The sequence below is a fragment of the Cyprinus carpio genome, chromosome B17 (assembly GCF_018340385.1).
Source record: "Cyprinus carpio isolate SPL01 chromosome B17, ASM1834038v1, whole genome shotgun sequence".
Lineage (NCBI taxonomy): Eukaryota > Metazoa > Chordata > Actinopteri > Cypriniformes > Cyprinidae > Cyprinus > Cyprinus carpio.
This window is the reverse complement of record NC_056613.1, coordinates 10,774,635-10,788,659: the sequence shown is the minus strand read 5'-3', so window position 1 is coordinate 10,788,659 and position 14,025 is coordinate 10,774,635. Positions and strand designations below refer to the sequence as shown.

Sequence of the window (14,025 nt, the reverse complement as noted above, 5' to 3'; positions counted from 1 at the left end):
TGGTCACGTGAAACATCCACCAAGTCTGTTTACTGCTGATGTCAGCATTTGGAAATCACCCAAAGTTCACAGGATTACTTTAGTTCACAGGTGCAATTCAGAGGTTAGTTTAGTTCACAGTTACAACTCAGAAGTTAGTTTAGTTCACAGGTACAACTCAATGGAATACTACCAGGACCTCCCAGTGGGAGGTCTTTTATATGTCCAATCCTGTTCAACACTACTAGTACTGCCCAGTGGGAGGGCCTTTATACATCCAACCCTCTTTATGACATCCAGTATTTGGGAATAACTCAGCATATTGATCAGTATATTGATTTCTTTCATAGTTATGCATAATATTATAAGATAATACCATACTGAGTAAATAACATAGAATAACACAATTGTATTGAGTAATACCATAGAATAACTCAATAGTTACCTGTTTCTGATGCAGAAAAGCTAGTTCATGCATTCATGATCTCTAGACTGGACTATTGTAATGCACTGCTAGCTGGTTGTCCTGCATCCTCAATAAACAAGCTACAGGTAGTCCAAAATGCAGGGGCTAGAGTCCTTACCAGGTCAAGAAAATATGATCATATTACCCCATTTTTACAGTCTCTGCACTGGCTACCTATTAAGTTCTGTATCTGTTACAAAATATTATTACTTACTTACAAGGCCCTTAATGGTTTAGCTCCTGCGTACCTAACCAGTCTTCTACCACGCTACAATCCATCACGCTCCCTAAGGTCACAAAACGCTGTACTTTTGGTAGTACCTAGGATAGCAAAGTCCACTAAAGGAGGTAGAGCTTTTTCGCATTTGGCTCCCAAAATCTGGAATAGCCTTCTTGATAATGTTTGGGGTTCAGACACACTTCCTCTGTTTAAATCTAGATTAAAAACACACCTCTTTGGCCAAGCATTCGAATAATGCATCTCATAATTTTGGACTGCAGTTATATCTGATCAAATGCGCATTATTATTCTTTAGCTTGGGTTCAACTAATTAATTTTACTTGGCTGGAACAGCATCTATGCTAATTATGTCTCTATTTGATTCTCTGTTTTGCCATGGGATTTACATCCCGGGGTAACTAGGATTTACACAAGCTCCAGTCTGGATCCAGAACACCTGAGAAGAGATGATGCCAACCCCTTAGAGGACCTCAGATGATGCTAACCCTGAGACAACATACAGAACTACCACATTTTGCTGTAAGTTTGATTGCATAATTGCTGTTAATAGTGTTAATCGTCTGTTTGTTTACGTCTTTTATTGATTTTTCCTAACATTTCTGCCATATGTACATAAACTGACAGTCATCACTGATAAGCTAATACTAAATATTGTAGAAACTTAATTTTCTGTAAAGTTGCTTTGCAATGATTTGTATCGTAAAAAGTGCTATACAAATAAACTTGAATTGAATTGAATTTAATTGAATTGAACTGAATTGAAGCAAGACAGAAACGCAATGACATCAAATAATTACGATCAAGGAAACAGCCAAGCAAAATGACATGAAAGTTAATAAAATGTGAAACTGTTTGTTAAATTACTATTTTTATACAAGCTTTGCATTTTTTTAATGTCAAGTGTATTGTAATTAGTGATTCATTTAATTTTGAATTGGATTTGTTATACGTGACTAGCATTAGTTAAAGTTTCCTAATCCATAAGATCTATCTTAAGACATAACTGTGTTTAAATTAATTGTGCATCATAAAAGCATTTTGAGATTTCAGAATTGCTCTGCATCTTCTGCAATGCATAAAAATACTGCATTATTATGGAAGCAGATTAGTCTCAAATATAATTCACGCAAAAAACACGATTCACACATGCGTAGACAATTTCACATGCATGAAACCTAATTCACGTACACACAAAAAAAATTAACGTGCGTGAAAAAAAAAATATATTCACAAAAAGCAATTCACATGCTCAAAATAAAATTATATATTCATAAAATACATTTCACAGAGGCAAAACACAATTCGTAGATATACAACTGTGCACAAAAACTGTTTAAAATGTACGAGTGTCTGAATGTACAAATCGTCATTTACTACGAATCCACTCGGATTTGTGTGTGTGTGTTTTTGAGACTTTCCTGGCAGAGCTCTCTTCCCACGTGGGTCTGTCGTACTCTTTAGCCAATCAGATGCGAGCTTACCATTCAACCAATCATATCATAAGCCACTGAGACTGCATTCAAGGAGCACGATTCTGCGCACCTTTTGCGCAATATGGATTAATTAGAATGGAAATTAAGCCTTTACATCAGTAATCCCATAGACAGTAAAAGAAATGGACACAGCGACCCAATTGGAACTCAATTGAGACAAGTGAAGCCCATTTTTAGCGATTTTTAGCACTTCCGTTTCTGACGCGCAGACTCAAACTAAGCTTGATGACGTCAGCAACCTGTCTGACAGATGTAAATCTTCTAGTAGCTGTGCGTGCAAACTGCCATCGTTAATCTTGCAGAGACGGCGAGCATGAGCGTGGAGTTCTTTGGCGTGAGTGAGCAGGAGTAAGTATTCTGATTAATTATTTTGTATAGTATTTTAAAATGTAACGCCAGGGCTTCTATGGGCTTCTCTCTTGACGTCTCCCCGATTGCCTGCGAGCTTCTGAATGCACTCTCGGTGGCTTATGATATGATTGGTTGAATGGTAAGCTCGCATCTGATTGGCTAAAGAGTACGACAGACCCTCTGCCAGGAAAGTCTCAAAAACACACACACACAAATCCGAGTGGATTCGTAGTAAATGACGATTTGTACATTCAGACACTCGTACATTTTAAACATTCAAAGGTTAAACATGCACAGTTGTATATCTACGAATTGTGTTTTGCATTTGTGAAATGTATTTTATGAATATATAATTTTATTTTGCGCATGTGAATTGCTTTTTGTGAATATATTTTTTTTTTCACGCACGTGAATTTTTTTTGTGTGTACGTGAATTAGGTTTCATGCATGTGAAATTGTCTACGCATGTGTGAATCGTGTTTTTTGCGTGAATTATATTTGAGACCAATCTGCTTCCATACATTATAGCTCACCGTTCAAATTAATGCATGGCTTAGACAAACTGTACGTAATGTGTGTGTGACTACAATAAAATTATGAGATAATTATTCCCTATATGAATAAGTCCCTCAATGACTAAAATTGGCCACATCTATTAGATTACACGTTTTAATTATTTTTAAAATAGTTGTAAAATTGTTTTTATTATTATTATGAAAAATGTATTTTCCTGGTTTGGTATATCACTCTTGTACATAAATGGCTGGGACAGACTTTCAGTATCATCTTCATTATTCACTTAAAATGATACTAATCCTGTTTTTGTGAAATAAACCTGCTCCTGAGCATGTTTGAGCTAACAGATCTGTTGCTATGACAGCAACTCCAGGATGAGCTACGAAGAACCTAACAATCCTGGATCATGCCAAATCATCAAAAAAATCCCTGGACTTTTGTTTTGCATTTTTGTTTGTGTAGTGTCTGCAATCCACTCCTTAAAATGGGGGCTCTATCACGTGTGCTATGTGTAGATTCTTTGTGTTTGTTTTTGCACCTCATTGTTTGTTTTCTTTGTTACTTTAATAAGAAAACCTGCAACTAAATCCTTATCTGCTTTCTCCAGCACATAACAGAAAGTAGCCCTGGTTATGCAGCATTTAACAGTCTAATGTTTTCAAATAATCTCTGTCATACATAGCACATAGTGTCTCTGACCATTCATTTAGGTAACTGAACCTGGCGCTACTTTCATTTCATACCGCAGACTTACTCTCTCTTTTGTTTCATACATTCATTTAATATTTTTATAAAACTGTATCTATTTTTTGTAATGTAATATTAACAACTTTGAGCAACTTTGTGTATAATATATCTTCATTAACAGTCACTTCATAATCATAAACATTGGATACACAAAAAATATCCATAAATTAATACACATTCAAGAGTAACACCAAAAGTTGCATAATATGCAACTTTCCACGATTATGCTGCTCTATAGCTTTTTCTGTTCATGCGTCATAAGGACATCCTCCTTATGGTTTTGAATATATAAGCGATGGTTGAAAAATTTACAAACAAACTTGATCAGAAGAGAAAGATGGAAGCTCTGACTCTCCTTCTCTGTCTGCTTCTAACTGCCTTTCAAGGTAAGATTATTATTCACTGAAGATTGTATATTGTACTGATTTTACAATATTTGAAAAACTAGTAGCTTGAACATCATCTGTTTCGCTCAAGTGATACAAAATTTCTTATAGTTCATAAAGCTAACTCTGTAATCATGAATAGGAAAAAAAAACATTTAATACATTGCACATACTGTACAGAAAAACAAGCATTACATTACAAAAAATTTTATGTCAAATTTCCACATTACAGCAAATACCATTGGATCATGGACCACAGATAAATTTCATCCAACATTATATAGCATACATTGTATAGTGTATAACATGGCTATAAATGTTTATATAATGCTGAACATCAATTCACATTATATAATTATTTTATTTTTATAGATAACTGGCTGTATTTTACTAAATGTCCTTCCATCTATGTTTTTTTTTCTCCACAAGTGAGTCTTTGCACTAAGTTGTGATGATCTTTTTCTCTGTTTTCCAGATCTATGTGCAGAATCATGTGGTGGCTATAGGACAGATAGGAGGGGTGAATTATTCAGTCCCCGGTACCCTAATAACTACCCTAATAACGCACAATGCACCTGGACCATTCATAGCACAGGGAGCAAGACTGTGTCACTGACCTTCAACAATGTTGCGTAAGAAACATTCATTATCTTCAGTCATCTCTATTATTTTTTTCTCCAGATCTTTGGCAAAGGAATTTAATTATGTAATTTAATTTCTTAATTCATGAGATGAAACTTTTCCTCAAGGAAAAAGAAAGTAAAAAAAAAAGTTTGTGGAGCATCTGTTACGGAGTGAACAGAGGAAACGTGTGGATCCATATGCAACACTTATTCCCAGACATGGTCAAAACAGGCAAGGGTCAGACAACAACACAGGTATAGCACAGGCAAGACAAAAGACTAATCCAGAGACAGGCATCGGTCAAACGACAGCAAACATAATCCAGAGGATGAAGCAAATGGGTTATATACAGACAGGCTATATTCCAGGCACGGTGCAAACATAGACCAAAACAGCAAGACAAAGGGATTATCCAAGACAGGCTAAAATCCAAGGCAGGCAGAGATAACATAGAAACGAGATACACAGGCTAGAATCAAGAAAAGAATGACACAGTAAACAGGATTAAACTAGACTTTTGACTCAGAAAACTCGGAATGGCTCCGTAATGTAGCTATCACTTGGAGAGCGATAAACACTAAACAATACTCAGCGATCGGGAAGAGGAAGTCAATGGCTTATAAAGTGTGTTTGATTGGTTGCAGCTGTGTGTGTAATCAGTGCAATGGATGATGGCAAATGTAGTACGGGGTGACATGCAGTTTGTGTAGTGTAAGAGTCAATGTAACTGGAAGGCAATGTCTGGTGGACAAAAAGCAGACGGAAAAGGACAGGATTCTTGACAGGATGCATGTTTTGAAATAGTCTGTGACAAAGTATTAATTTGGTTTAAAAAACAAATGTTTGCATTTGTTTTCTCTCTCATCTCTATTTGCTACTGTAGTTTGGAAACATGCTGTGATTACATCAAAGTATATGATGGTCCTTCTAGCCACCACACCTTACTGGGAGAAATACGGGAGTACAGGAACCAGTCTTTCAAATCCAGCAACAATGATCTGACTGTGTTTTTCTTCAGTGATGGCAGTTCAACAAAAAAAGGATTTCATGCAAACTGGGTCTTTGTTGGTAAGCAAACAAAAGAGACAAATAGAATTCACTTCATTTTTCAAACAATACCAGATTGAATGCTCAATTACAGAATTGTTTCTTGCACGTGCATTCAATGCCCAGTTTAGTCTGATTGCTGAATGAATGACTCTTATGAGCTGGTTCTTTTATTAACTGAATCAAGAATATACCTAATAAATATAACAAAATGAATGTCTGGCCGTTCGTCTTTGTGTCATTATGTCACATCTGTATACATTAAGAAGAAGTCCCAGCTAGTAGGCTATATTTCATGTGAGGATGCTGTAGGTGGTGGATTGTTTGTAGCTTCTTCTTACAGCAGCTGGAATAATTAAACTTGTCCTTTTAAAACGAGTTCTAAGGAACATTTAATTGCTTCTTGAGGTTAAAAGAACAATTTCTTTCTTTCTTTTTTTAATCACACTCATTTTACAATTTATTTAAATTTCTTCCTCAGAAGTATTAAAAAATCATTAATAGAACCATTATAAGGAAGCAGAATAATTAAGATGAATTTGAACAAAGGAAAGAATTGTTTAATTTATGGCAGCAGCTATTTGCACTAAGTAAAAACAGCTTTTTTTTTCCAATAAGTGTGGATGACATTTATACTTGAAAATAGTGGCAGATACTTTTTGCACCTCTGTACAGTAATAGGCTACATTATAAAACATGTTATACATATGTTATATGTAATTATAACATATTGATGGTACATGAGTATATTTATTAAAGTTCAAATGGATGTTGGCTTACTGGGACAATAATACCCTCCCTACACCTACCCCTACCCCTACCCGATGGACGCTTTCTTATTAAACACCCATTTTAGTTTATTTATATTGAGGTGTTATTCTGTAAGGTGTGGTGACCCATACTCAGAATTAGTGCTCTGCATTTAACCCATCCGAAGTGCACACACACAGAGCAGTGCCACTCATACACACAAACTGTGAACACACACCCGGAGCAGTGGGCAGCCATTTTATGCTGCGGCGCCCGTGGTTATGTTTGGTTTTGGAGGGGAGCAGCAAGGGCACCTAAGCCCTTGAAACACCCATACCAGACATTGGTGAGTGGAGTTTGTGCAAATAGCATTTACCAACAAGCCGGGATATTTGCACATATAGTATAAATAGAATAGTATAAATAGACTCTGTTAATTTATTATGATTCCCATCCTGGCTCATAATAATCTAAGAATACATTTCTCTGATCATTAGATTCCAATTCATGCAGGAATAACTGCGGATACTCCTTTGGCAGTTGTTCATGTGACTACTCCTGTCAGTACAATAGTAACTGTTGTTCCGACTACAACTGTGAGTTCCTTTTTATCAGACACTTCGATATCAGTCACTACATACAAATCTCTCTGGTACTGAGCATAAGCTTATGCATTCTTTCAATCTATTTCCAGAAACTGAATTGACTTCCTGATGTTTTTTCATTTAGATTTATCCTTTTCCTTTATACAGATTACTGCTCAAGTACAACCATTTGGCCACAACCTACAACAGGTAAACCTATGATTCTATTATTTGTTGGTCAAATTCAAACCTTTCCCAGGTGTCCTGCATGTGGGAGGCTGATTTCCCTGTAGTAGTCACAGACTTATTAATAACCATACACATTATATTGGCTTTACAGAAATTACCACTGAATCATGGACCACAGGTAAATATAATTTAACAGTGTAAAATACTAGGCATAAATACCAGACATTGTTGGGTGGAGTTTATGTAAATAGTCTCTGCCAACAAGGCAAGCTATTTTTACATAGTGTAAATAGACAATCCGTTAATTTATTATGATTCCCATCCTCACTCATAATAATCTAAGAATACATTTTTCTGATTATTAGATTCTAATTCATGCAGGAATAACTGTGGATACTCCTTTGGCAGTTGTTCATGTGACTACTCCTGTCAGTACAATAGTAACTGTTGTTACGACTACAACTGTGAGTTCCTTTTTATCAGACACTTCGATATCAGTCACTACATACAAATCTCTCTGGTACTGAGCATAAGCTTATGCATTCTTTCAATTTATTTCCAGAAACTGAATTGACTTCCTGATGTTTTTTCATTTAGATTTATCCTTTTCCCTTTTACAGATTACTGCTCAAGTACAACCAGTTGGCCACAGCCTACAACAGGTAAACCTATGATTCTATTATTTGTTGGTCAAATTCAAACCTTTCCCAGGTATCCTGCATGTGGGAGGCTGATCTCCCTGTAGTAGTCACAGACTTATTAATAACCATACACATAATATTGGCTTTACAGAAATTACCACTGAATCATGGACCACAGGTAAATATAATTTAACAGTGGTAAATACTAGGCATAATTACCAGACATTGTTGGGTGGAGTTTATGTACATAGTCTCTGCCAACAAGGCAAGCTATTTTTACATAGTGTAAATAGACAATCCGTTAATTTATTATGATTCCCATCCTGGCTCATAATAATCTAATAATACATTTTTCTGATTATTAGATTCTAATTCATGCAGGAATAACTGTGGATACTCCTTTGGCAGTTGTTCATGTCACTACTCCTGTCAGTACAATAGTAACTGTTGTTCCGACTACAACTGTGAGTTCCTTTTTATCAGACACTTCAAGATCAGTCACTACACACAAATCTCTCTTGTACTGAGCATAAGCTTATGCATTCTTTCAATTTATTTCCAGAAACTGAATTGACTTCCTGATGTTTTTTCATTTAGATTTATCCTTTTCCTTTTTACAGATTACTGCTCAAGTACAATCAGTTGGCCACAGCCTACAACAGGTAAACCTATGATTCTATTATTTTTTGGTCAAATTCAAACCTTTCCCAGGTATCCTGCATGTGGGAGGCTGATCTCCCTGTAGTAGTCACAGACTTATTAATAACCATACACATAATATTGGCTTTACAGAAATTACCACTGAATCATGGACCACAGGTAAATATAATTTAACAGTGTAAAATACTAGGCATAATTACCAGACATTGTTGGGTGGAGTTTATGTACATAGTCTCTGCCAACAAGGCAAGCTAGTTTTACATAGTGTAAATAGACAATCCGTTAATTTATTATGATTCCCATCCTGGCTCATAATAATCTAATAATACATTTTTCTGATTATTAGATTCTAATTCATGCAGGAATAACTGTGGATACTCCTTTGGCAGTTGTTCATGTCACTACTCCTGTCAGCACAATAGTAACTGTTGTTACGACTACAACTGTGAGTTCCTTTTTATCAGACACTTCAAGATCAGTCACTACACACAAATCTCTTTGGTACTGACTGAGCATAAGCTTATGCATTGTTTCATTTTTATTTCCAGAAACTGAACTGACTTCCTGATGTTTTTTCATGTAGATTTATGCTTTTCCTTTATACAGATTACTGCTCAAGTACAACTATTTGGCCACAACCTGCAATAGGTACAGCTATGATTCTCTTATTTCTCTGTCAAATTCAAACCTTTCCTAGGTTTCCTGCATGTAGAGGGAGACTCATCTCCCTTTAGCAGTCACACACTTATTAATAACATACACATATTAATGGCTTCAAGGGTAATGTCAGTTTCTCTCACTAAAAGCTCCCTACTACAAGAGAAGCTAAATTTGTTTTTCCTGTCTGCTCAGTAAAATTAAAAAATACCATAAAAAGAGGTAGAGACAAACATCTTTTTGAATTTAAATAAATACTTTAAATGTGCAAAATTACACTGAGGGGATGAAACTCTTGTATTGCAGAACATGTGAATTGTTCCTCAGACAACATGGTCATTGTCATTCAGATGTCTTACCTGAATTCACTCGGGTTGAGGGGAAATGACCTTTATGTGGATGACCGTCTTTGCAGACCCAACATTAGCAGTACTGAGGTTGTGTTCAGATTCCCACTTGATGCATGTGGAACCGTCAAAGGGGTATGATCTTGCACATGTGCCAGTATTGAAAACTAGAAGCTGCTTATCAGCTTTTAATGCTTGAATTTTCTGTGTCAGATTAGTTAGACACCCTAACTGTATGCATTGTTGGGAGGCATGTTTACCATACAACATTACTTACTCTCTCTCTCTTTTCTTCTAGATGATGAATAGTTATGTGTCCTACACCAACAATGTGCGGGCCTCTCAGTCTCAATCAGGTACAATCACCCGTCAGTCAAATTTCCTGCTACGCGTGGGCTGCCGAATGGAGCCAGACACCATGGTGCAGATATTCTACAAGGCCAGGGAGAACATCAATGCCAACATCACAGGAACAGGCCACTTCGGGGCCAACATAGCCTTCTACACCTCCAACAGTTTCTACCAACAGATTTATGACTCTCCATATGAAGTGAACCTAAATCAGCTTTTGTATGTTCAGATCACGCTAAACAGGCCTGACAACAGTCTGCTTCTCTTTCTGGACACCTGTGTAGCGTCTCCAAATCCCAATGACTTCAAAGATCGCTCCTACGACCTGCTGCGTAACGGGTGAGACCTTTTCATTCTTAGGGGCTGTTTACACCACCACATTTTCAGCCAAAAAACTGTAAACTTTTTATGCGTTTTGACTGTTCGTTTACACAACAACGGCATTTTAGGGACTGAAAACACATGTTTTTGAAAACGGGTTTCAAAGTGCAAATTTTTGAAAATGGCACCATTGTCATTTCCATGTAAACACCCAATAAGGGAATCTTTGAAAACATGTGTTAGGTATGTAGACATGCGCAGTACGTGTCGATTTTAAAGGCAAGTGCAAACAAACACAACAATGGTAGAGTATATGGTACTGTTGTTGCTGCTCAAGAGTTTGCTAACGCTTCTTCAACAAAGTGTGGATTTACTTCACCAATATTACAACCAACAGCGGAGACTCAACATATACATCCAGGGCTCGCAAAATTGCTAGCCCGACGTCCCGGGGCTATTGTGTTTTCCAGTCGGGCTACCAAAATGTAGACTGGCTACTTTAAATGCCTGTCCTTAAAAACAGAGTGAGTTTGTATCAAACTTAAGGCCATAAAAAGTTTTTAATATGTTAAATGGTATAAGAAATGTCTTAATTATAATTTCAAGAGGTCTCACAGTTGGGGACAGAAAGACAAGAGTCGCGATACGGCTGGATTAAACTTCAAAAGGCAATGATGTCATTGAATAAATATGAGCGCTGCACCTTGTGGCAGAGAATGAATTTGCATTTCCAACAAGCCTTTCTTGTTGTTTATGGTCAGATCAATGCAAATATCAACTCACGATTTTACACAGCAAGCACATAGAGTTGTAAATGAAAAAGAAGTTAATGTGCCTTCTAAAAATCCAAACAATTAAGACGTATTTATATGTTTTAAATTGACATAATTTATATTCTTGATTTATTCCTTTTCATAAAAATGGTCTAAAGGCTGAAATGCTGTTTTATAAGATTTTTATTTTTGTGAAAATCTGTATCTGAACTGTTAATCATGTAATTTTATGGCTCAATACTGTATGTTACCATAGACATTGTCCAACCCCACTCATACGGTGTTCATTTTACTTGTGCAGCTCTTGAAATGGGTCATGAATTGCCTCAAATTTATTTTTACCAATACTGCAGATACCCTGTAAATCATGAAATAAAATTGCTTCCTTCATATTTGTTGATATTTGTGTATTGAAAATATTTTTGATTGACATTTAAACTCTTACAGAAATCTGATTTTCTATATATTAAAAAAAAGTCTTTTTTTTTTTTTATTTGTTTAGTTTTTTTTATTTTTTCTGATTTTCTTTCTCAAGAGTACCTGCGCGAAGGGCTACCAGGGATTTTTCAATTTTGCGAGCCCTGACATCATATAATCGTCACTTCCCTACAGGTACTGTTTACTAACAGGGTGACAGCGCCAACTACTGGCCTGGCATACGTAATACAACGTTTTTGGCCGTTTTCGCAGATATGTGTTAATATCGTGTATACGTGAAACTTTTTAAAACCGCAAGGAAAAATTTATTTTTGTCATGTAAACGTAGTCTCAAATGTGACTCCAACATAATATCATATGTAACAGTAGTAGACAACATTAGTAAGAATTATTTTGCTATTTATGTTTTTTGTACTCAATAGCAGTAATAGTTTGACTGTAATTTAAATTGTATCCAAATTGTATTTCTCTTTTCATCATTTGTAGATGTCGCAGAGACAACACATATTATTCCTACACCAGCGGTGAACACTACTATGCTCGGTTCAGTTTCCAGGCTTTCAAGTTCCTCCGGACTCACACCTATGTGTACCTGCAGTGTAAGGTGATCATCTGCCCCAGTAACGATTACAACTCTCGCTGCCGCCAAGGTTGTCGCCCCCGGCGCAAGAGATCCCTTGACAGCACCTACCACACCAACACTGTGACGCTGGGGCCAATCAAACTCAAAGGTCAGAGGTCTCTCTAAATCACACAGATTTAAAGCAATGATTTACTCACCTTCATGTTGTTCCAAACCTATATACTTGTACTGTTTCCGTGGAGCACAAAAGGAGAATTCTGAAGATTCTGGTAAACAACATGAGTAAAGAAATTTTGAATTTTTGGGTCAGCTATGCGTTTAAAAAAACATAGTAATAATAATAAAAAAAATGTTAACAGAAAAAACACAAATAAAAAGTATGGCAGACCATGTCAGGTTCAACCTATTTTTGAGACTTTGGCTCCCCGACTATAAGTAATAAGCTATGTTCTGTTCCGTTTTTAACCGCCATCAGAACGCTCTGTTTGAATAGGCGTGTCAGATATTAGATTCGGAAGTAAACGCTGGCTGCTGTGATTGGCTAATAGTTGTATATGACTGACTTCTTATATTCCTCTAGATACAAGCTGTCAGTTTCCCATACATTCATTTATTTGTGCGGGCCGCCACAATATCAAAACTGACTGCCACAAATAGATTTTCCTATTTTGACTTCATTGAATAAACATGAGCACTGCAAGTATAAAAATCAAAAACCGGCGCGGGTGTTTATACATCACTGTATTTCAGAAGGAACCCGACTGTCTTCAGAAAATATTTTATGTCATTTTCATTTCATCTTGCATGTAAAGCATATGCTATGGTAGGGGAGTGCCGCCACAAATAGAGTATAGGGCTGTGGGAAACAAGCTGCTATGTTTTAGGTCAAAAACGTTTAAATAACTCAATACATATCAAACGACCTGTAAGAAGAGACAAAGCAAAAGTGACCACGTAATGAAAACAGTTACTCACATTTGTGTTGAGACTTTACTGTGGATCCGATATAGTCGCCACAGCATCTTCTTTTAGATTCAATATTTTGAAAATCCCGCATCGAATTGTGCTTTGTTTGTAAACGAATCCGCGATAAAATGAAGTGAACAAAGGAGCAAGTTCTTACTGACGCAGTCTGGATCTTCATGACTTAATAATCAATATGCACTTCGGGAACTATGTGCTTCCACACACATAGCTACATCAACCTTCCTCCCGCATGTGTGTGTGTGTGTGTTGGGCGTAGTCTCACAGTTAAAAGTGAAAAGTGAATGACGCAGACAAATTCATAATACATGACAGTATTGATTGACTGATTTTATAAAATGTATTAATATCTACACTTTGCATATAATATTTTAATCTTATTAAAAGCATGTTTGTACACATTGGTATAATTTACTGTGGCATCGCTAGCTGTTCCATGTTTAAATTATTCTACGACTATGACTCTCTATCTCTACTGTGCAGGAGCATAGGACAGTGACGTGCTTTCACAGACAGCATGGGAAGATGAAGGCAACAGGGATTTGATCATCCGCTTTTTCATTTCTGATTTGTATCATTAATCACATCACATTATCTTTCCTAATGATGTATTTTTCCTGAATTCATTAAAGCAATTCATTAAAGCAATCCTTCTCCAAATTCTTTGTCGGAGCACATTGAAATACAGTATAAAGTTATTTTTATTTTGCTTTTATTTAAACAAGCAAGTCACTTCTAAATAGTCCAAATGATATATTACTATAAATCAACACCAAACATTTTGCATTACATTAGAAAATAATTGGTATAATAATTGTTTTATACCTTTTAGCTATAACCTTTTCTGTTTTGAGAATTAAATGACAAGACAAACTTAACAGTAATTTCAGTACACAT

General features: G+C 36.1%; 1 protein-coding gene across 6 annotated transcripts in view; it reads left to right on the top strand.

Moving 5' to 3' along the window:
- The window catches only part of LOC109107882 (deleted in malignant brain tumors 1 protein), a 63,992-nt gene extending 50,216 nt beyond the window's left edge, over positions 1-13,776 (top strand). For all 6 annotated transcript variants that reach the window (XM_042742173.1, XM_042742171.1, XM_042742174.1 and 3 more), the window contains 16 exons: positions 5,687-5,871; positions 7,098-7,196; positions 7,353-7,394; positions 7,525-7,551; positions 7,739-7,837; positions 7,994-8,035; positions 8,166-8,192; positions 8,380-8,478; positions 8,635-8,676; positions 8,807-8,833; positions 9,021-9,119; positions 9,281-9,322; positions 9,638-9,813; positions 9,977-10,368; positions 12,048-12,292; positions 13,612-13,776. In XM_042742173.1, coding sequence (XP_042598107.1) covers positions 5,687-5,871; positions 7,098-7,196; positions 7,353-7,394; positions 7,525-7,551; positions 7,739-7,837; positions 7,994-8,035; positions 8,166-8,192; positions 8,380-8,478; positions 8,635-8,676; positions 8,807-8,833; positions 9,021-9,119; positions 9,281-9,322; positions 9,638-9,813; positions 9,977-10,368; positions 12,048-12,292; positions 13,612-13,619 — 1,651 coding nt within the window. In that variant the 3' untranslated portion in view covers positions 13,620-13,776. The remainder of the gene's footprint in view (positions 1-5,686; positions 5,872-7,097; positions 7,197-7,352; positions 7,395-7,524; positions 7,552-7,738; positions 7,838-7,993; positions 8,036-8,165; positions 8,193-8,379; positions 8,479-8,634; positions 8,677-8,806; positions 8,834-9,020; positions 9,120-9,280; positions 9,323-9,637; positions 9,814-9,976; positions 10,369-12,047; positions 12,293-13,611) is intronic.
- The last annotated feature ends 249 nt before the right edge of the window (positions 13,777-14,025 follow it).